Here is a 24,034-nt window from a genome sequence, read left to right on the forward strand (position 1 = left end):
CTACCGTTCGAGCATAAAATGCTGAAGGCATTGGGCGGCGGCTGCTGGAGCCGCCCGTCATCGGAGTCTTCTGAGGAGCAATAAAGGAACAAGATTAGAAGAAAAGCCCTCCAAACCCCTCTGCTATCCTCGTTTCGAGAAAGACCTGATTGGTTGTCATGGCATCTTGCGCATCATTGTACAGTTAAACCATGGGTTTGAAAGTGCCACCTAACGCCCAATATAGTTAGTCAGCTGGAATAGTCTTATCTTTAAACTGTCCTCATCCTGAAGCGGCTTTAAAATTGAATTACAGTTCAGTAGTTTTCGCCGATGCTTACATACGAATGATTGTTAATATCACTTGATTATGAAGAAGCATTGGCCGTCTAGATAGAAATTCAAATTGTGTTACCCTTCGTACTCATAGGTATATGTTATTGAAATCGATTGCAATCCGGTGTTGAAACTTGTATTTCGCCGAATCTTTACGAGCTGCTAAAGATATACCCGCGGACGCTAACACTTGTTTTTGATTATGAAAGCCGTACATGTATATACATATCGTACGAAAATTACGGCCGAAATAGTTAACTATAAATGTAGTGAGACCGTTTTTACCAACATACAACAGAAACATACTTCTGATTTTCGCAGCCTATTCTTTTTAGTAAACTCCTGCGATCTATAAACACCAAATGAATCGTTTTACGGAGCAGCGGCTTGATACATATTGATGAATGTATACATCATATGTATACATTCAAACTACAATATGTGGAAAAGGATGGTATACTTTTCCTTTAAGAATTTCAAAATTCAAGCTTGTAACGTAACAGTGTCGCGATGCGCTGTGCGACCACATCAGCAAAAGGCTAGAACCCGTTATCGTATGTCTTTGTTCATAAGTACCACTTCACTAATTTCAATCATAATCCATGTAAATACTTATTTTGCCCGTATCTAACAGTTTTTGTGTGAAATTAGGTGCAATTGTACTTACATACCTAAAGTTGATCTGGATCGTATTTGTCGTTTCCAGCCCGTGGTTAGAACTTAGTCGGGGTGGCTGTCAAGTCATTTTTGTAAAGAGGCAGCGACAGGCAGACCGCTGCTTCTTCCACTCAGGGTACAGAAGGAATTTCTTTAAAAAAAAAACCTTTTTTTTTGCAATTTGCACATCACTACACCCACATATAAGGCTGTTAGAAAAGCCTACATATGTACAACAAGCCCGCATGCCCTTAAAATGTTAGTCCTTGCGAATAAAATCAGTAAGGAGTTAGAGCCACACGGCGACCAAAAACCGAGTAGGTAGGACGCTGCTGAAAGAGGAATGAGCTTGGTCCAGTTTGAGTGCATCATATCACTGGATAAGCCTGTTAATCATTTCAGATAACAGTTTGGATTCAAGAAAACGTCCGATGTCATAGACATAGCTCTGCCAAATTATGAAGCACGCGATCCTGGCTTATCATTCTATCTTTCTAACCATCAGGATAGGGCGCCGCATAGTATTCTGAATTTCGGTAGCCGCGCTACTTGGCCCATAAAATCGTTTCGGCACGCACGTAGTGAATTATGTTGACCCCACAGGCTAAAAAAGCCTTCTTAAGCTTGCCTTATCTGCGCTAAATTATATATTCCTATAGCGGTTTACCGGGTACTTTTTTAGATTTTTTTCGCTGATCTTAAAGCACACTGCAGCTTGCCACAATCTGCTGTAGGCGAAAAAATCTAGTGCTATATGTCACGTCTATAGTACATGGTGTAATACGTACGATTGTTTAATGGATGCATCTTAAACTTACATAGAAGCAACGTCGAATCTAAGGATTAAAATCAGCAGTCAGCATTTTGAGCACCTAATCATAAATAGCGATTCGTATTGACTCATCTCAACTCCGCTACGCTTCTCCCAACACGATTCCTAGTGGCTTACACCAAAGCAAAGGTGATTCCGAAGACTCACACAATGAAAAACATTATTTAAAGAAATATTTGAAATTGGTTGCTACAGTTTTTTAAAATCTGCACTGGGGTTGTCAATGACTACAAAAAACGAAAAAAAAAAAAAAAAAGGGGGACATTTGTAGTTGGTCTTCAGTGTGAGAGACATATTTGTCTTTGAAATTAAGATATGGCTTTCAGTCGATGCTTCATATCCTTCGTCACACTAGAATATATAATATAATATAAGAATATAATAAGAATAAGTAGCATGTTGGTGATTGCCACGGTTGCAAACGCAGCTCCACGGCATTTGTGTCCTTCGCGTGCTGTGTAGACGATTGGACAGACTTGAAAATTTCATTTTAGGTAGCGTTAGTTCTATACGATGAGGCGATGATACTGGTAATAATCATGACGACTCAGGCGCCCAAACGTAGTATAGCCTAAACTCTCACGAGATACTTTGATCAATGTGCTAATTCCTGTTTAGTACATTGTGCAGTAAATTATGTGTGGTATTCCTAGGCGGATGTTTCTGCGAAAATTGGAATTATAATGCAGTTTCCGGCAGAGTCTATTAGATATAAAATAGAAAATGGTAAATTGGTACTATAATACAAGTAAGTTATAAGAATACCCGCAAGTTACCCAGTCGTATTATTTTTTTATAAGTAATGCAAGACCAATATACAATACGCTACTGAGATTAGAATATCAATATATATATATATATAGCAGTGCACACAATAATGATTTTAACTACGGCTTTGATAAAAGTTTACTCTGAACGAACTAGATCCAGACCCAATTTAATATAATCTTTTGCAATACCAATATATGAACCCTATTTATCATAAAAATATACCAAAAATGGAAACATTAAACTATAGGCCAATGGTTGGGAAAACACATGCTCAAACAAACTTCTAAGGAGCTCTTTGATAATATATAAATACATGCGTCACCTTTTCCCTTTTATATTACAAGCCATAGAAAAGGAATGCTTACGGCAACGGTCTGGTATATCGAAAGTATATCAGTAAGTACAAACTTGTACTATTTGGCAACGCGTATTATATCTATAGATGCAGAGATTAGACACATTAATACAGTCAGTAAATTAAAAAAAAATCTTTATTTCCCTGGGTCTACAACAGTGGCTATTACTGGCGCACGTATAGATACAGGCCCCGTCGATAAAGAAGTTCCGATTTTTATTATTTATAACGTTTACGTATTGTCAGCTCATCTATTTATGCTTCTTTTAAGCAGATACGCTGATTTGTCGAGCTTCGAATATTTAAGAAAGAACTGATTACTGAAGTAGCTAAAAAGCGTGATTCTTAAGTTTTATTGCCCCTCCGATAATACGCCCGTACATTGAGTCCTCGCTAAAAACTTCGTTTTGCTATACACAAATGAATAAATTTCGGGATCGACGAATACATGATTTGAGAATATGCAGCTTATCAATTGAAAATCGATGTAAGTTTTTTTTTTATCGTCATCGGCATGCAACTGTGAGCAGGACCTGAAGAATCGCTTTGTTTTGCTTTGTGCGACGTACTAAAAAAACACAGAAGACCAGTGAAAGAGCCCTTTAGATTAACTAGTACTTATATGGTCCTTGTTATGTGTGTGTGTGTGTGTGAAAAATCCCATTTTCTCATATTTTATTAACATGTGAATGTTACCAAGACAATTTATCGCTGGATACTATAATACGTTTTTCCAATGCAATTATTTTCCGTTCCTAATACAGTGAGCAAACTTACTAAATCATCTAAGTATCTCTTTATTTAAAAAAAAAAAATATGCTAAAATCTTTCTCCATAAAGGTAATCAAGTGTAAGAAGATTGCAGATCTTTGAATAAACGCATGAAGCCAAAGAAAGCAACAGAAAATCAAATAAAACATAATGATCAAAACATTCCAAAGGAAAAGTATTATGTTGAACAGATTCCAAGGAAGAACCCACATGCTGTCATGTTTCTTCTGTTTCCTTTAATGTATTCAAGCAGTGTCGATTATTTTAATAAATACAAATGAATATCCTAGGTATGAAATAAGTATTATTGGGATTTAACGCAAAAATAGTAGACCCTTCCAATATAAAAATGTTCTGCGTTTCACAAAGGACTCCCGCTGGTACCAATACTTAACATATCAAACAACTATGTTCTTGAATGCAATGTCCTGTTGGCCTCTTTTTTGGAATTAGGTAGGCATGTACATATTAATTAAAAAAATACCAACATGAGAGTTGGCCTAATTAGTCTGCTGTTATATTAACGGACTTAATCTGTGTACACCCTATGACCTAATATAAACTGCTTTTCTCTTGTAGATTGACACCTTTACAGGTTTCCAGACCTCCCAAAGCTCGCTTGTACCAATTTCATTATTCAGTTGCAACTATCCGATGACAGTAATTATATACCTTTAATTCAGTCATGCTTATTTAGCGTAAGGAACCTCGTTTTCCTATTCAGATGTTCCAGTAACCTCGTTACATCCTTGGAATGGGCCCCTTTTTGTGTCCCAATTGCCTAGTCCTTTCATTAGTTTTTTACCGCACCACAGTAACCTGCCATTTAAAAAAGTACCCGCCCTCAACCTTAAAATTGCCACTATTAATCCAAATAAATCTTGCTCCACCTTGCACAGAGCTCTGAGTTTGAAACTTTCCTTAACCCAAACCTCGTATTTTCTCACAGCTATTCCTGCTTGCATATAAGATCGTTCTTATAATCTATATACTCTATTACACTTATTTCGTTTCCCAAGCTTCCACATAATTACATTTATTTTCGGATTTCCAGCAATTCCTTTCAATGGCAAAACTATTTTTTCTCGGAATTTGATTTCTGCCTATTTTAGCCTAGGACTCAAGCAGCTTTGTGATTTGAACTTTTCAGAAATTACTCACGGCCGGCAAACAATCAACAAAAAAAAGGCAACAAAAAAAAAGATCAACGTGCATTATGCTGTATAGGAGAAAGAGACTAGCATGAGAAAAAATATTCAACTAATTCTCAAGTTCAGCCCGATTCTAAAGCAAGCATTCTATTTTGAATGGGTGATTCTGGGCTAACACACAAACATTTAGCTTTAGTGGTAATATAGAAAGACGTGAATAACCACCCAGAGTTCATTTAAATCTTTAGAAACAATGCATTCTATGAAGCGGAAATTGTGCTCAAGGTAGAACAGAGCTTTGGCTCTGAGTAAATCAAATTGAGCGGTCCTTGCCACAATGCGCCCCTTAGACCTTCAACAGCTGTATTACAACAAAAAACTTTTCGAATGGTCTATGGATGTATTTTACACACAAACTACGAAACAGTGAATCTCTGTTCCCTCAAGCTCGATCTAATATCGTCCGAGTATGCGTGGCCTTATAAATATCGTCATCGCACTTATTTGTGCTATGCAAACAAGTTCGATCAAACGAGTTTTCATCGAAAGCAGCTAAAACGAATTTTAACAGAAATGTCCGCACAGCTTTACCTGCAATACATTATAATTAATGACTTTGTCGTTGGTGGGGAAAAAGGAGTCAGTCCCAAGTGCTCTAGATACGCATTAATAAAATAAACCAATCTTTCTTCCGATTTGGAGATTACGCTTTTTGCAACTATATTCGTAATGAGAAATTTCAATTTTCTGGAGAAAAATATGTTTAGAACGCTAAGTCAGAAGCATCGTATAATGTCATTAAACTTGGGGATACCTGATTGGGTCATGTCTGGGACATGTTTCACGGTGAAAACCAAATAAATCAAAAGTTGAAGTAACTACAAATTGATGTTAAGTGAAGAAATTTAGAATAATCTGATGACAACAATTTAGTTATTTAATATTAACTTAATGTCCTGTTAATGGAGCCAATTAAATTCACATGAAATGTTAGCAAACGTGACAAAATTGTGGTCAAGTTAGAAATTTAAGACACGGCGTCTGTTACAAGAGCTACAATTGTACAATGGTAGTGAGTGTGCGCTTGTGTAGCGTGAAAGATACAGAGGATCCTAGGTTAAGTATAGTTTTGCCTTGGTATCTGGCTGTCTGAAACAATACTTGTGTATTATTTATTTATCATCATACTTTGACGACTATGATTGTATTTTATATGTTTTTGCCACGTGTATCACTCGCCCATCAACAAGCGTGAATTAAGATACAGATCGTTGCGAATGCTGTTATTTATACGATGTGTGGGCATTCAAATATGGCTCATAATGAAATATCGGGATTCCATTAATAGATCATGATATCGACCTGAACGGCTATTCCGATAGTAGCTAGGACGCAGTTCCTCATTATGTCACCATAACCCGAGAAGAGATACATAATTCTAAAATCTAACTGTGACTCTCAAAATAAAGGACTATTTGTAAAATTTATAAATCATTAGCTATAAAAGTGTCAAACCTTGATATATACATATATGTACCTATATATGTATATATATATACATACACGCGCGTTCGAACTGGGGAAAACATTGGCGGGCTGTTTGTTGTAACGACTATATGCTCTTCCACTATTGCTGATACCAGTTGAAAGCGTCTTATTCGCCCAAAATCCATTGCCTATTTTATCGTAAATACTATCAGTTTTCATATGATTTTGAAAAACATAAGAAAAAATTTATAAAACAAATGGAACATTTTCAATAGGGCTAACATTTTGTGGGCTCGAAAATCGATAAAAATTATTGAAAAAGCCATTTTTGATGCACTTTCGACGTACTGATGATTGCATTTTAACACAAGAATTACCGACCGCTTTAGAAAGTAGGACATTAATTGCTGACAAGCTCATTTGAGCTCCAATACCCTTTTTTGCATGTTTTAAACTTTCGTAAGTTCTTGCATTTTTACGCTTTTTGGCCTGCTATCAGCCTCGACTTTAATTCCAGCGGAATTTTTTGTGTCTAACGCACTTATGATGTAGCGTATTTGGCGAAAACTCTTTCAGCGAGCTTATTTTAACCAACAACATTAATATTAAATAGTTACTTGCGAGTCAAAGGGGGAATATTTAAGATATGAGGTTTTAAAATGAAGCTTTACTTGCAGTGAATGGTGGTTAGGGTATTGAATAAAAATGGCAATCAGGAATGATACTTATGGTACTTGCAAAACATTTCGTTGAAATATCTGTTTTTGTTTAGAACTCGCCATTCGAATCAACGTAACAGTTGACTGATCAACAATTAATACTAGAAATTTGTGCTACAATAACGGATCAGTGGTGACCATGATGGCTGATGATGAATAAAGTGCCTATTTGAGCACACCAAGCAGTATATGGCGTCGGACAAAAATTTCTTCTAGGTTTTCATATTCCCGTCTTTTCGTGTTTTCTACCCGTTACAATTTTTCTAAAGTACGATTATCTAATAGCCTGCAGGCAAGATACAGAAAACCCTTCTGGTTTTAATCGAAGAATCAGCAGTGAAATTCAGCCCAACCGAAATTTTTCACCCAGTCCACATTATCGGTCTGTCCTACGCAAACCAGAAGAGACATCAGAGATACCATCTAAAGTCTTTAACGCTTTTGATTGTATAAGGTTGTTAGACGGCAGCTTTCTCAGCATAGTGCGCTCCGCGCGGCTAAATTGCGCACAATCTTCTTGACTGAGTTTTAATTTGACCCTATGAGCCTGGCAAGAAAAGCGGTCAGTAATCGGCGCTGCTGAAAGGCATGTTTCAACGAGAGGATGGGTAGCAGCAGAGCTTGAATATAGGGGAAGAGACGCTCATCACTGAGTGCTGACAGCGAAGATGGGACCCTAATCGACTGCAGTGCCGTCTCTCTGTTCTTCTATCTCTCATTTTCCTTCCCTCTATCTCTCAGTTCCCTCAAGACCTCACTGGAACAAAAGCGACGGCAATGGCAGTATGGCCGTAGCCGCAGCGGTAGCAGCAGTCGTAGCCGGGGCGGTGATCAGTGGCCACAACATGCCTCTCTTGAAGTCTCTACTGCGCCGCTCCCTCACTTGTCCTTTTTCTACTTCTTCTTTACCACTAAGCGGCGATTTTTGGAGCAATGGGATGATCCCTTCTTCTTGATTTACAACGACAGTGTCGCTGGTGCCACTGGCCGCATCGTTCGGCCACCGCCGCACTTGCCGACCCGATGGCCCCTTCAGCTCCTCGATCGTGTAGGGGGTCGCACCGCCTGTAGCAGACTATCAGCTGCGTTTTTGCTGACGCAAAAACAGCCACCACGCGTTTTTTTTCTGGCTTCCCGTTACGGTCCGGCTTCGCACTCTCTTGCGCCGCCGCTATCGAAAAAGTGATTTCTATGTTGTCGTTGCCTCTCTCATCGACGCCGCGAGCCTTCCCCCTGTCATTCTTTTGCTGTTTTTTTTCTTCGCACACGTTCATCTCGCCTGTTCTCTCATCCTTGCCGCTGGTGTTTAAAGCATCGTATGCCCGACTTGCTGCCTTTTCTTTAGTCTGTAATATCTATGTTAGTGCGCGTATGTGGGTAAGCTTGTGACAGCTCTGAATTTTGGCGGTGCTTCGTCGGTCGACAGAAACTGCGCGAGCTAGTGGATGACAGAACGGTCCCGAAGGTCTCTACATATATTCGTGCTAGACGCGGTAATAATTTGAGTGTATCGATGGCACGTAGAGGACTTACAACAAGTAATGGACATCTCACATAATTCCTTTGGATATACATACGTCCACTCTCAAACACACACTTACATATGCATAGTAATGTAACATATGCATATAATCGATATGATAATCAAAGGTACATGAGAAGAAGCACTACCCAGCTAGTCGCTCGAATTGCATACTCATGCACATGCTATTGCTAGATAAAAAAAAAAAAAAAGTAAATACACTCAATACCCCACTGCTATGTTTGTGGGGATGTTTTACGGGAATGTGATTAAAAAATAGATTTAACATCGGAAAAGGAAATGGATAGAGTACAAGAAGGACTTTTTTGGAATTCTGCTGGCGTCGATTTGTCGGCCGGCTGGTCGATCGTCTGCTGGACGGGGAAGGCATTCGAATAGACGGAGAGACTAGGAGCTCTTCCCCTCATCCGCTCCAAGTGGCGAATGGTGATCCTCTTCCTCGATCTCTATATCAGATGAAGAAAAAGATAGGCTGGCCCAACTTTGTAAGGCTATCTACGCGATTGGCTGACGCTGAAAACGGTTTCACGTACATACAAGCATACACAGCGTAGCATCGGCGGGCAATAGCCTTTTTTGCCTTTCCATATATATATATATATATATAGGGGTGTGCTAGAAACCAGAAGGGGTAACGGTGTTCGTATTAATGTGACTTTTAGTCTTGCGGTAATGGCATCGGCAAAAAATGGAGAATCCACATGTGGGCGAGGGAGACAAGGGCAAAACAAACACTCTCGAAACGATAGCGAATCACTAGAAGATTGCTGGATGCGAACAAGAGATGAATGTGGTAGGATGGGGAGATGTATTAGAAAATGTGTTTCATATAGTTCTTTTTAATTAACAACACCGTTTTTGACAGACTAATGGTCACAACCCAGGAAAATAGACGGAACAAATGCTCGTTGGTAATAATGATCACACCAAAAGGCATCCTATTGATCCACCACAGTGCGTACTATTATGGCTTAAAGAATATCGAGGTTGATGAAAATCTACTGAAAAGATCAAAGCACTACGAAAAATAGTCTTTAGAAATACTACTGAATTTCCTTTACAGAAAATACTATATAAATAGGGCGTACTTTCTATATCTATCCTTACATAGTCTTCATGTGACAATGAATGCAAATTTAATATTATTATTGAACATTTTTAAAGAACCGACATTTCCTAGCTTGAATCGGTTTCAAAACAATATTTGCGCTTAAATGAAAGGTGCTGTCAGCTTATTCCTTTTTCAGTAGCATTTGTCCAGATCGGGCTAAGGATAAAAAATGGTACTTGACAAAATATCATTTTGGTTAAGGGACTATTGCACATTGTTATTCCGAAAGAACTGCGCCGGGACAAGGACTTGCTCAGGAGACCAATTCGCCAGTGTCGAATTTCTATTAATGTAAAAAAATGAACAAAAGCTCTCGAATTCGTGATTTCATACGAAAAAGGCGTCAGGACTAACTGGAGGATATCTTTATCGAATGTTATAGAAGCACCGAAGTCTGTTCCTGTTTGTAAAATTTCAAACTGTGATCTGAAAGGAAAACACACTGATCTCAAAACCAAAAAAACTCTGGCGACAGATCGTATGTTTTTCATAATGAATATCATCGACAATATCATATTTGTTGTGGGATACAATCGGAGTTAAGAGAAAAAGCCTAGCTTCTTTCAGGCTGGTTTAAAGGAAACTTGGTGTGTGGTGTATATTTTTTAAGCGTTTCTGTAGAGATGTTCACAAGCTGCAATCTTTACCAAATGAAACTACGAAAAAAAAAAAAGATTTGGAAATTGTCGTCTGGGCGTCGAAACGCAAGCAAAATGATTTATAGTGCGCGAAGCTCGTTTTATACTGCCATTGAAAAGAGTAGGTATATACAAAACCTATATAATGCATGTCGAAATAGCCTTAAGACATGTCGAAACTCGGTCGCATGAGCTTTTCCCTTTTGTTTGAGCTGTTTTAGGTTAACCAGATCACGTTTTATTTGTGTTATATAGATGAATACTTGGAAAGTACTTACACCACAAACGAATATATTCTAAAAAGACTGTATAATTTTTTATGATGTACAATCTGTGCTCGTGTAAACAACTAGTTGTTCTGACGAGCATCTTCTATTCGTGCAACGTTTGGATTAGTTGAACATGAGTGTTTCTGAGATGTAAACATCAGAAGTTTTTTAAAGCGACCTATGTCAATGTTTTTAAGCTTATTTTTATAGTTCCTTACTGAACGAGTATCTGTTTAACCATAGTATATGTTCATTTTATTCTTCGCCTAAATTTGCATTCAGAAATATCTATGAACGAACTTGGTTATGCTGAACGACTCCGACGTTGCTGTCAGGGAGTGAGAGAATAGAATCTGCCCTCATATCTTCACGCTGCTCGAGGATACCTCTGTGACACGTGCTAACCTTCTATGCCGTTTGCGTCTGCAGCCGTCCCGTATAAAACATAAGCTAGGTTTACCGCATACCTCATAAAGCCCTACAGGTGGCCAGCACAAGCTATGCGTACTCAAGTATTTTATTACGTACTACTTCGTTTTGGCCATTTGGATAATTTATTATGCAAGAGATCAAAGTGGCAGTGTACACAGTTTAGTCTTGTCGGTCATTTTTAGCGTTGCATGGTAGTTCCATTAAAACACTTCGGTAACTTAGGAACAAGATCAATAGTTGTAGCAAATGCGCCAATAATTGCGCGTAGTTTTTGGTAGTTTACGGCAGATATAATTATGCGCAAAGCTATAAGAAAAAATGAACCAGGCCTCTGGGAGGGTTCATCGTGAATTTAGACAAAAAAAAAAAATACAATTTGAGTATGTCGTGTTTTTTTTACCTCACCAGAAAAACTACTAGGTAATAGCGAGAATGTACACATAAAACAGAACTTATGTGTTGCTAATACAATAGGTTAAAGAAGGCTACAGAGTGTTTTTTATACAATTCTATACAGGCGGGTGGAAACGATTGCTGTCAAAATTCACGAGCCCACTAAGGGACATTTTTGTACAGTAAGTTAAGCGTGTTAAGATGAAGTCTAGACAAAAAAAAAAACCGGTCATTTGTGTGGTTAGCGTCTTGTATACTAATTAAACTTATTGCTCAGGTTGCATGGCGCATGTCATATTGATCGCATCTTTTTTCGAAACCTCTTAAGTGTGTAAATCAGTATAGAATCCAACAAGAATATATGATTATAAGTGCTTTTTATATGTATGATCACTTAAATGTTGTTAGGATACGGAAAATGCAGGGCCCGTCCTGTTAACGCACACTCGATGGAATATGATGCTGTTTAGTACCATGCCCGGTAGACATTTTATAGTTGCATGGAAAACAAGCTATTAAAAAAACTATGGAAATTAATGATCTGATCGCTCGGAAACGATTATTGTTTCAATATAATATAGATACAGCTTTATTGTCGGTAAATGATGCAGAAATATACTGATCTTAAATTTCGTAAATATGGGGACAAAAAGGAGTTTGCCTAAAAATAGGATTGTTAGATTTGAAACATCTTAATGGCACTCGACAGTCAATCTTTCCTTCTACAAGCGTACGATCTTCTGTCATTCTATGTACGGAAATGATGGTTTTCCGTACCATTCGGTCCGTGATTTTGAAACACGGTAGTGACTGAGTCCACTGGATTTTTCATATTTAAAGGATTGAAACGTAATGTTGAAAACTTCAGGAGTAACGTTTCACTTTAAGCTTACTTGTCAAATTGCATTGTGCACAACTTATTTAAGTTGGTCAATATGACTTACGCAGTGGCTTACGTGCACTGAGCGGAGCACAGTTCTTTTGAACGCTTCAACTTGTGGGGCCTGTTTCTAAGTTTGTTCGAAATTAAAGCATAGCCAGTAAACTTTGTCAGAATCGCGAAGCCGCTTCATGTAGCAGAACAAAGAGATCATTTTTAAATTATACCCTCAATGACGCATGGCCGAACAACTATACGGCATGTATAAAGCTTTTTCAATTGTCTTCGCCATACGTGAAAAATGGTAGCAATGCGCGGCTCGGTCTGTGAAACGATGTATATGAGATATCTGTAGAACAGGGTATTGCAACGAAGTGTCCCCAATTAATTTCCAGAAAAGCAGTGACCTCTTTGTTCTCGTAATCAGCTTTATTTCAGCCAGCTTCGAACATATGCCTTCACGACGGATCACCATATTAAAAATGCACCATGAAATCAAAACACAAAGCCATCGTGCCAGATGACTAAATCAAGAATATATACGCTCTAGGACACGTAAGATCGGATGAAGTGAATTCAATATTATAAAATTAAAAAATAACTTTTTTTTTCAGGGATCTAATAAGTCCACCTATAATTTCTTCAGTTGATTATTTAAAGCGTGAACATTTTAAATTTCTCACAGTAATCACATGGCTCTGTGTTTCGTTCATCATATCAAGCACTGAAGTTCTGCCGCGCTTTTAAGTCGTCATCGTTACTTTTCTGAGCAAATACGTGACGACTAGGCGAAACATGACAAGAGGATTCATAATGCCAACACAAACCCTTTCGGATGAATTTCGGTTTACAATAACCTGAATCTACAAACGGGTTCCATAAATAAAAGATGGTCCCTCACACGTCCGTTTCCTCTAAACAGCTGCTTTCGCGTAGAATACACTCAAAATCTGGTAGTAGTTCTTTGTTTTTTTTTTTTGCTGAAGGTACTGTATAGAAGCTGTAGTCCTTTGAGGGGCAACACTATAAAAGTTCATGATTGCGTTCCACATTAGGTGGCCTCTCTGATTTTCCTTTCTTACACTTAAGGATCATATATTTCTTTAAAAATGTCAGCTAAAACAGTGCCAAAAACCTAAGTTCAATAGCTGGCTTTCGTCTTCAGAAACTGAATTTTGTTAAAAATAATAAAGTATAATAATTTTCTAATATTATATAATTATTCCTAAAGCCATTGAAATCGATCACCACGTCCGAAACTAATCTTGAATCGTTTCATTTCTTCTTTACTTTTAGAGTTAGATTCAACAGATGGGTTGAATATCAAATATTGTTATGTTTTTTTTTTTGTTGACACCCAGCAATCTACCTCGGTGGGTCTACATAATTAGGTCTTCTCTCACTGTAAGTGGATGCAGTAGTCGTTTTCACCATCATTGGCACAGTCAAGCGTCCGACAGAAACAAGTCATGAATATGTAGGTTCGCAGTGTGTAGAAAGTAGGATTTGATGCCGCCAGCTTCCAAGTCTACAGTCCTCACATTTGACTCTTAATAAATGAGAAGTGGCTAAAGGAACCTTAGAAATTTGAAATTTAAAACAGTAAAGGAAAGTGAATTAGTTGCTGTCTGTTTTTTTGGACAACATAAATAAACGTATACGTACCTTATCAATATCTACAAATTAATCCTGTAATGCAGAAGAATTTTCGCTTACGTTCGTTCGCCTTTTCTACGTGCTTCAGGTAAAAGAGTCTTAATTTTTTACGTACAACACACAATAGTTCACGAAATGCTGGAAAAGATTCGTGAGAGGTTCTGCCTTAATTCCGACTGCAAGCAGGATTTTTCACTAGCACTGAACGGTATTGTGAGGTCCATGCAGCAGCGCGAATCGGCCTGTGTACCACCAGAGGGAATTAAATTGAGTATGCCTCAATGGTCAGTCTATTGTTTCCGATAAGGGTGCTTCTTCTCTGTTGTTGCCCCTTTATACTTATTTGATTCCTCTTTGCGGGAAGCACGAACCTAGGAAGCTGACGCGGCTCATGGGAGCTGTGTAGTCCCCTTCGACCCTGCAGCTTTATCCCAAGCTGCTTCTGAAGAATGCACCGGTTCACTTCACATACTACGCTTGTGGAGTCCTGGTTACCTTCCAGCCAACCTCGCGTAGATGATGCTTTGGATCGCCTTGTTTTGCAAATCCTTATCAAACTGACAAGACCGTTTGATAGCCTGCGTGCAGCATAGAAAGCAACCAGGCGATTTAGCTGCGTCTCCAAATCTACACTTGAAGTTGGTCCGCGAAAGGAAGGGATTCAGTACTTCGGTATTTATGATATCTCAGTGGCCTCCTTGTTTGAAACAAGAGATCGTACTAAAGGACTGTTTCAATGTCGTGCCTTTACCGCATTTTACCGATAGCAATGCAACATCGACTTTGGCCCCACGCAATGTTCGTATGTAAGACAAACTTCGCCCTCTTCGTGCTTCCATATAAAAATATTCCCTGCGAAATGCATGCGTTGTTCCGATGTGAAGGTATATTCCCATCGCAGCGCTGAAATTTATCTAGCCTATGACTCTTAGTTCCACTTAGAATATGGTTGACTGACTATCGGGAAGTATACAAACTTGTTCTTTAAAAAAAAGTTCATCTTGCTGGGTCGAAAACACACACATATTTTTCTTCAGATCATTAAGTCGGCCTTGTACCAGGCGCGGTTAGATGATTAAAATTACCTTTTAAAAAAGTGATTAATAATCGCAAATACGTCGCAGTCCTTTGACAAAGCTATAGACTTTCTATTCAGTTCCCTGCATGTCCCATTAGGTAATAACCAGAAGGGATTAGAAAAGGAAGCGTGCATGTACTGCGAATTACTACGCTAGCGCGCTTATATAGTATCTATTTACTGTATCGCATTAAGAACAGAAGTAGAACTCCATACGATATTATGTTCGTAATGGCTTCTATGCAACATCGGCAAGCAAAAAAGCTTTGCCCAAAATAAAATAATAAGATTTTGATGTGTAATATATAGCGTAAGAGGTACTGCGTAACAGATTTAGTGCAACATTTTCCTCTCCTTCGACAAATATACATTTCCGTCGATTAGAGAAAAAGAAAATCCCTCGTTCGTAAAAATGTTCATCCTAACGTTTGAGAAGTGAAAGTAAAGCATATGTGAATTGAGTCTCTCTAATGGTTGGTCATCAAAAGCGTTTTGAAAATTTAAGAGTAAATGATAACCATAGGATGTGAGGACAAATATGGTGGGTGTGCCAAAATAATCCCGTTTCAGCTCCGTAATGACGTCCCGGATCATGCTGTCGATCTGCCCGAACATCCTCCTGCTTAAGGATAACACCGTTTTTTTATTAGGTAGAAGCTGGGTTGACCTTTGTATAAAGCAGACGCCACCCTTACAGAACAGATTTGTCTCACAACATGTGGATTAATTTCAGAAGGTCATAGGAAACGATTCGTTTATTGGTTCACCAGTTATTTAATTGAAGCCTTTTTGCTATGGATGTGCCAGGACAGGCCTGTTTTTTGCTGCTCAATAGTGTCGCCTCGCTGGCTTGTCGAACTGATGCCCCCTCCTGTCGCCAGCCACAGTCAAACTGAAAAGAAAACTAGAACTTTCCTTGCAACAAATTCATAAACGTACGTTTTTTGCTTGTCTGTTAGTAATGCAGTTTCCAACTTAGTGTACTTTTCCATTGGCTGCTTTCTTAAAAAGGCATTTTATATAGCCAATTGTCCAACCGTAACAACAACGCCAATCGAGATGTTTTCATCGGGCCTTGATTTTGTCTCACTATTTCTAAGCAAGGCGAGCCGATTGACTTGCGCTATAAATATTCCTGAGATCAAAACAAATCCTGAAGAAAGCTCTCTGTAAGCACGATATAGCTGAGTCACCAGAAAGCAGTAGAAATTTTAGTGTACACAATGTCTTCGGGTCTGAACTTGGAGAAGAAATTTGCATGAACTTTTTAAAAAAGGTCTATTTCTCTACCCACGGGTCTTTTTCATTAACAACCGCATCCAGAAGATTTAGCCGCTACAGATAAGAGTCCTTTACACAGCTGGCATCGTTCATGACTTACTGGTACTTCAGCGGGGAGATTAAAGCACAGACAACCCTGTGTCGTCTCCGGGCATAGTTGACTTTCTATGACTATTATTTTTGTATAAAACGATCATCTATTTCAGATGTACTGCAAGATGATGCTGACCGGATGTTGTATCTGGGTGATTCTCTTTTCGTTAATTTATTATTTACAAACCTACGGTATATGGGCAAATCTAAAGTTACAAGAAAGCGCATATCATATAATGTATTTACAGCGACAATGACTGATGTATATAGATAGTATTATGGAAATTTCTAACCTCAGCAGGGAACTGTTTGCTAGCGATAGTATGCTCGGATCCCTGGTCGTCTGATTTTCCGTAATGCAAGTGTAGCTCATAGAAGCGGTAGCCGTAAGAGAGCGGGCCTCCTCGGATGAACACAGCCGGCTCGGATTCTGAGTCTGATACCCGGAACACGATTCCGTGACCCGTGTTCACTAAATTTCCACTCACCTAATTCAAAAACAAACGAATCCACATAAAATAAGACGAAGATATATATATATATATATATATATATAATGACTGAAGGTATCATGGATGATCTTAGTACTCGATGTAAAAATAGGCACTGAATAAACTGTCGATAACAAACATTCGCTGCATAATAAATCTAGACGCCGAGTAAGTGACCGCGTTGGTCGTAGCTGAAACAATATAAAAAGCGTTTATATTCGCGACTTGACTTCAAATATAGGTGTAAATATCGACATTCAATTGAACCTTGCACAAAGAAGACTACTGATGAAAGGAGTTTGTTCCAGGGCATACGATACCGGATCACGTGTCCTAAATGTTGTATACTGGAAAATAAGTGTTCGCGGAATTTATGCATTTCTGTGGCCATGATTGACATGCGGCGTGGTGAGACCTGCATTTTAGACACCACCTCTATTTTGGGTGCTTTGAGGCCACAAACTATTAAAAGCAACTCGGGAAATCCGGCGGAGGGCTCAAAGGGCCAATCACGACTTATATGCTATGTCCAAGAAAGGTATCATCGATATAGGAGACACGCCTCCTTGGCCGATCCTTTGAATAAAAATGACTATCAGGCAAGCAGTGAAATGGCAAAGAAAATTCACTGTGACGGTATAAAGTATACCCGCAAGAGGAGAGTGTCGTTCCTTCAGGGCACATACAAATCGAATGAATAGCCGATCACCATTTTCATTCACAAAATATGATTTACTTGAAGTTACAACTTCTAGTTTTCAGTTCGTCTAACAACCATCTTCCTCCAACGGTGCGTCGCGCAGGACGTAAACAGGCCCAGAATGCCAACATAAAAAGCATGCCGTTTACCTATACGAAAAGGCACCGCCGCTTATGCAATCTAAAAAAATCTGCTAAAAGCCAATCATTGGTTCGAGAGCTTTTTTGTTTGAGAAATAGACAAGGGTAGAAAACTCATCTTCGACGCTTAATCCCGACAGACGAATACCTTTTACCAGTTTAAATATCTTGCCATTAATATTAATGTTTAAAGAAGAACGATTAGGAAAAAGCACGTAACTCCCTATAACTTCCTCGAGCCACCGGCAGAATAGAACATACATTAATGAATCACGTATTTACAACAGACATAAACGAGCAAAAATGTATTTCATGTAAATAATTTACAGCCCATCTGCTTGACTACAACCTTTTGATCAAACATTATAAGATATTAACGATAAATTTGAGAATCAACAAAATCTCTTGCTCAAATGGTAATTTGTATTTACTGCATGGAATCTTTTAACGTTGTAGCAACTTAAAATGAATGATCACTTAATCTAGTAAAGCTAGTACATAAAATCTATGTATCCAATCGTTCTCCAGCTGAACATCTAGCCCGTTTTAAGGAAAAGATGGTTTAAAAATACTGATGTGTATTTGCAGAAACGATGATTCCGATGTGAATTATGGATATTACTTGGCTTACTCTTGACTTGATCTATCCCTTACAAGTCATCACTACAGAACCTATAACATACAACCTTGGTTGTTAAAAAGCGTTAGTCCGTAGTCTGAACGTATCTGCTACAAAAATGTCGGACAGTTAAGAGACTCCTTTCGTTATCGATGTGTCTTATACATAATAGTAAAGCTAAACGATATCTTAAGCACGATTTGGATAACACTAAAGAGTCGTCTAAAGAAAAATCATTTTGCCAAAAACAGCATAAGAATAAATTGACCCCAACGAGAGATGGCCTTACCATGTAGTTTCATATGCTTATTTAAGCTAACTCCCAAATCGACGCTAATTATCGTACTGTCCAAAATATTTTTTAGGACAGTGCATTTGAGGACAAATGTTGAGCTGTCGAAAAAGTATCAACCGTTTTTAAGCAATAATTGGGGAAACTATTTTTCATATTACAAACTAAGTAGACGCCGTTTTAATCGATAATTTACAGCTAGTTTTTTGATAACACCATGATCTATGGTGGTGGTATGAGCTATGGAACTTCTGTGCTTTCTGGGTGAGAAATTGTGACAAGTAATTTTTGCATCCCTCTATTAAAACCAGATCGACACCATTAATAGAGATCTGCAAAGGCCGAAATACGTGATTATTTGATGACGCTAGATTTAGGCGATACGGCAGATGCATTTCTTATTCGACTTGTTCCGATTTTCCAGGTCCGGCATGGCCATAGTAGAAGACGACTCCCTCTCCGGCTGATTTTTGACAGTTGAGGCCTAAAATAATCGTTTCGTTAGGGGATAGCAACTCATAATGCACGATTTCTTTTCAATCCCGTCAAAAACATAACATCACCCGCGTGATGAATGAGCTTTGCCACAGACTGTAGAGTATTTTTATCTCTTTCTTTTCTTTTCTTTTATATATTGCTCTCATATGTGATCCATTTCACTTCGCTGCGAGCGATCGCTGTGGGCCGATTGGAGCCCATAGACTTACAGAATGGAAATAAGATCAAATACATTTTTTTTATTTGATCTTGAACCTTTTTGCCATAAGTTTCTTTTCTAAATGTATTGAAACTATTTGGTGACAAACAGTTAGCTTCTTCGTGGCCACTTTTGCGTCAGTTTTACCCGATATTGGCAATGGTTTTATCATCCTTTTGAATAATTGGTCATTCGTCACATTGAAATTTCTAGAACGAAAGTGACAGAGATATCTGTGCGTCTATTCTTCTGGTAATGCATTTTAACCACGAACGACAACATTTTTTGCGGACCTTAGCATCATTTGTCACGCTACCACAGCCTAATTGTAAAATATAGCGAATTTATTGCGAAAATCTAAGGTAAGGGCATTACTAACAATTTTAGCACCCTATCGCTGCCGTAAGGTTTCGAACGGAATCAATGCCCACCTGACGCGAGTCATATGATCTCAGATACGTGTCCTGACCAGCGATCTAAATAGAGAAACAGTATATGTTTTTTCGTACACTAGAACGAAATGCATTCGATGCTGTTTAGACTCCATGTGTACGTTTACTTTGTGTGATAATTATATGTATTTTAAGATTGTAGGCATATATTTCATCCTGCCTTGGTCTCATGCGAAAATCGCATATATACCTGGACATATGCCCTAAAAATCTCGAACGTCCTGTTTGCTCGGTCAAAGAAGGTATTAACACAAAGGATCGGTTTGGAACAAACAATCGACGATCAATCTCGGATATGGGCAGCTTCTCAAAAATAGAATGGTCGTTAACTCTGTCGAATGCTCCAGAAAAATCGAAATACACTAGATATAGAAGTACGATACAGACTAGTGGCAGCATACTTCTAGGAGCTATATACGTAAGCCGCTCTTTTTCAATGTATGCAGTGGAGAGCTAAGCACCGCATTTAACCGTCGTTTTCGTATCAAAATCAATTATCGTTTTCGTGATAAGCATATCTCAGCAACACGCCTGTGACTTGTTGGCGATGATCGCAGTTTCTGAATAGTAACAGAACAAGTAAAATCCTTGAAACTGCCAGTAAAAATAATCTATTTCAATGTTCAACTCAATATCATTAAGGTAGTCTGTATGTAAGTTATAAATCCCCACACCTGGTTAGATGCACATGTTTCTAAAGCATGTACAGGGCTGAAAAGTGGGCTGAGATCAGACACGAAGCACAGTACATATCTCGCTCAAACTTACTACTGGCTGAACGGGTGTTTAAGCTGTACCATACTCCCTAAAAGCTCCATAATAGCACTTAGATTGATTACACTGGTTGATTTTCATTGATTTTTTTTGAGAATAATTGCAATTTGTATTGCATTTTCATTTCGGTGTATAGTCAGTGTCACAGTATGGAGCAGTATGCAAGTTTTAATCAATCTAGTACATCGAAGTATGCCTGAAAAATGACGTTGAAACAATTGTTTGAGCCTCATGTTTCTGTGCGTTACAGTCATCATCACGCTCGCTCTAAGGCTTTTTGGAGTATCTTAGTCATATTAATCAAATTAATCCAACATTTGAGAACATGAGGTGGCGCCGGTCTTTTTTTCAGAGGACATATTTGATTTAGCGTTTTCGATCTTCACGATCACGGGCAGTACTGAGCTGACATCGGGGATTTGCCATAAGCATTTCGTGGAGCCATAGTTCAACAATTTTTGCTTTTTCTTTCCGTGTTTTGTTAGTACCATCACAGACAACTAGCTCGAAAGCGCTGACATAGCCAATACATTAGCTAGTACTTGGAAACTTTCATTAATTAACTATGTGATCAATCATCAAAGACTAGAAAGAAAGGTAGTAGCGAATTGATCTGCTGTTAGTTTCGATTTGAGCAGAAATATATGGTGGATACTAGTCTATTTGGACTAAGTCGGATGCTGGCTTGAGCTGAGATATCCTTTCATTAAACTTTCGCTAAACTGAACATGGGAAGTATATGTATGTATTAGAAGCAGCAACAGTAGCATAATAGCCATGAGGGGGTTATAATACGGTGTTAGATTTAAATCAGTGTTTCGTACACGATATTTTATGGATCTTCGGATGAAAAGTGTCTGATCTCAGTTTACCTCCTTTTCCGATATATATATATATATATATATATATATATACTAAGAACGTCCAATCTACTCTAATTATTATTCTTTTATTCGCGAAGCCTTTGAGGTTCGATCTCCAAGTATCTTTTTAAAACCGGTTGCGTAACTCTATCAGTTTTGCGTTATTTTAAGCGATTTTGTATAAGTTCAGCATCAGTTTCATAAATAATTTCACGAATACAGCGTTTCGAATCGTGGATCGTTTTCGACATCGTCTTATAGACTCTATCGCTTACAGGAAGAGTTCGAGAGGAGTCAGATCACGGGACCGAAACCTTGTATCACCGCCGTCCTTAAACATGAGCCTAACCGTAAGATCTGGAAACATGATTTCAAGCAGATTCGTTACTTCCCGCTCGGGATGGTCGCCCTACTGAAATCAACTTAGTTTACTCACATAGCCGTTCGACTGAAAATGATGAGCTTCAATGAGATTAAGGAAGATAACGTGATCAATGAGGTCGCTAGCACACGCCTTGTGCTGCAGCAAGTTATCGGCGAATAAACGACCTTTGTGATAGCGCTGGATCTTCATCCGTAAAGTCTATTGTGAGGGGGGAAAGTCTATTGTATAGGGGGTGAAAATACAGTTCATGCTTCAAAATGAGCCGCCAAGAGCTCTTTGCTTCGCCGAGTTGTTCCCTATGATATCCTATTAAAGTCTATATTGCAGCAATGCTATGAGTTTTTTCATTTATTCGCGCATCCGAAAATAGGGGGCGTCACGAACTTTGCGGTGCCTGGTTGATGCTAATTTGACTGCTAGTCACTGCCATGAGCCAAGACGTCACTTCATTGGCGACGTTTAAAGGGCTAGCGTGTGAAGACAGGACGAAATTCAGCAAGCAAAAGTCGAGAGTTTGAAATATACAAGTAGATATAATGTTCGTTAGCACATTGCAGTATTGAACTGTCTTCTGAGGTGGATACAATTATAATGTGACACAATATATACATGTGAAAGTATGTAGTCCGCAAAGGACCTGTTGGTCAAGTAATTTTCTTTAAATTACATAATGCACTCAAATCTTGATTGTAACCGTATTATTATATTTTTTCTCTGATAAGATGGCTGTGTTGCTACAAATGTGTACTTGTTATTTACATTAATTTAGAAGTTACATTATATTGAAGAATCTCTGCGAAGTTCGCAACGCGAGCACTCTAAAACTTGGTCAAATGACACGGTTGTCTTGCAAAGGGCTTCAGTCTATTTCAGTGAACGCTGCTACAACAGAAACTACGATATTAAGATTTAACAAATTCGGCATTTAATCCATAGTTCAAGTCTTCAACTTAACATATCATTAGTAGAACTGATTTGCGGAAGAAACTTAGTTTTTTCTAGCTTTATTAAAATGGACTTGCTCCACTTTCCATCGAATCACCTTTTAAAGTGCCCGTAGCTTCACACAAATTAAACCCACAATGACTATAGCCAAAACTCCTGAAACATTTGAAAACAGAAGCAAATCTCTTTTTCCGGCTATGACCACATACACACGCAAAGCGAGTATCATTTTCTGCTTTTTTAGTTTATTTTTTTCACTAATTTACGAATAAGGACTTCTGCTTTCAGGACCAACTTAGACCTTACAAAGAGGAGAATCTGGATAAAGCCCAGTAATTTTTTCGTCGCAATTAGGCTAATAACGAATGCACGACAGAGAGTGGGAACTGAACATTAGATAAAAGTTTGACCTTAACGTCCACCTTTACGTCTTAGTCGGACGATAGGGTGATTAATCTCAGCGTCACGGATTGACGTTTTTTCAAGCTATGACATTGGGCTTTTATGATACCTAAACTCGAAGAGCCACATCCGATGATTACAAGTAAACGTTGATGTCAAAAACTCCTATTATAAGTTTTTTTCGTTTGTTTTCTTCCTGTTGCGATTGTCTTGGTCTTGTCCACTAACTTAACATTCAGGTTTGGTGTGTTTTTGACAGCAAATTCTAAAACGCAAACACGACTGCAAACCAATTAGCTTCACATTCGTCTTTCCCTAAAACGTATTCTTTGTTCACTTGGAAAAATCACCTCTGTGTATTTCGCATTTGATCGCAAGAATCCAGCTGTGCCGACCAAAGCTAGCTCTAAGGAAATCGGGTCAGAGGCTAATATGAGGAAGAAAACGTGAGGGCACGAATGAGGCCAGAGAATTGAAGCGCAGTTATGATGAAGTTAATGGGAACAAATTTGTTAGCAAAGGAAAGCTTCAGTGTAAGCTGCTCGGGGGGTCCGATCGATTCGGATGAGTTCGGTGGGTGACATTGCAGAGCCTTCCGTTCTCAAAACGAGATCTGAAGTTGATTTATATAGAAATCCACCTACTAGTGGCTATCTATACGTAATAATAATAGGTTCAACAAAGAGAAAAGACTTCTGATGTCTCGTCTCTTTGAGGAGATCACTGCAGCGTTCTGCGGTTTACCTCCTTAAACAGGATTTTCTCAAAGTTGGCTTTGAAAAATTAGAAGCATTCCAAGAATAATGGTTCAAGCAAAAGCAAAATAAGTAATCGGAAGAGT

General features: G+C 38.5%; 1 protein-coding gene across 2 annotated transcripts in view; it reads right to left on the reverse strand.

Annotated features, from left to right (window-relative positions):
- LOC111255615 (carbonic anhydrase-related protein 10-like) overlaps positions 1-24,034 on the reverse strand; it is a 123,919-nt gene that overhangs the window by 27,173 nt on the left and 72,712 nt on the right. For both annotated transcript variants that reach the window (XM_022817762.2, XM_022817761.2), the window contains one exon: positions 16,727-16,921. In XM_022817762.2, the coding sequence (XP_022673497.1) occupies positions 16,727-16,921 (195 nt within the window). The remainder of the gene's footprint in view (positions 1-16,726; positions 16,922-24,034) is intronic.

Source organism: Varroa destructor, unplaced genomic scaffold, assembly GCF_002443255.2.
Source record: "Varroa destructor unplaced genomic scaffold, Vdes_3.0 BEIS01000001.1, whole genome shotgun sequence".
Classification (NCBI taxonomy): domain Eukaryota; kingdom Metazoa; phylum Arthropoda; class Arachnida; order Mesostigmata; family Varroidae; genus Varroa; species Varroa destructor.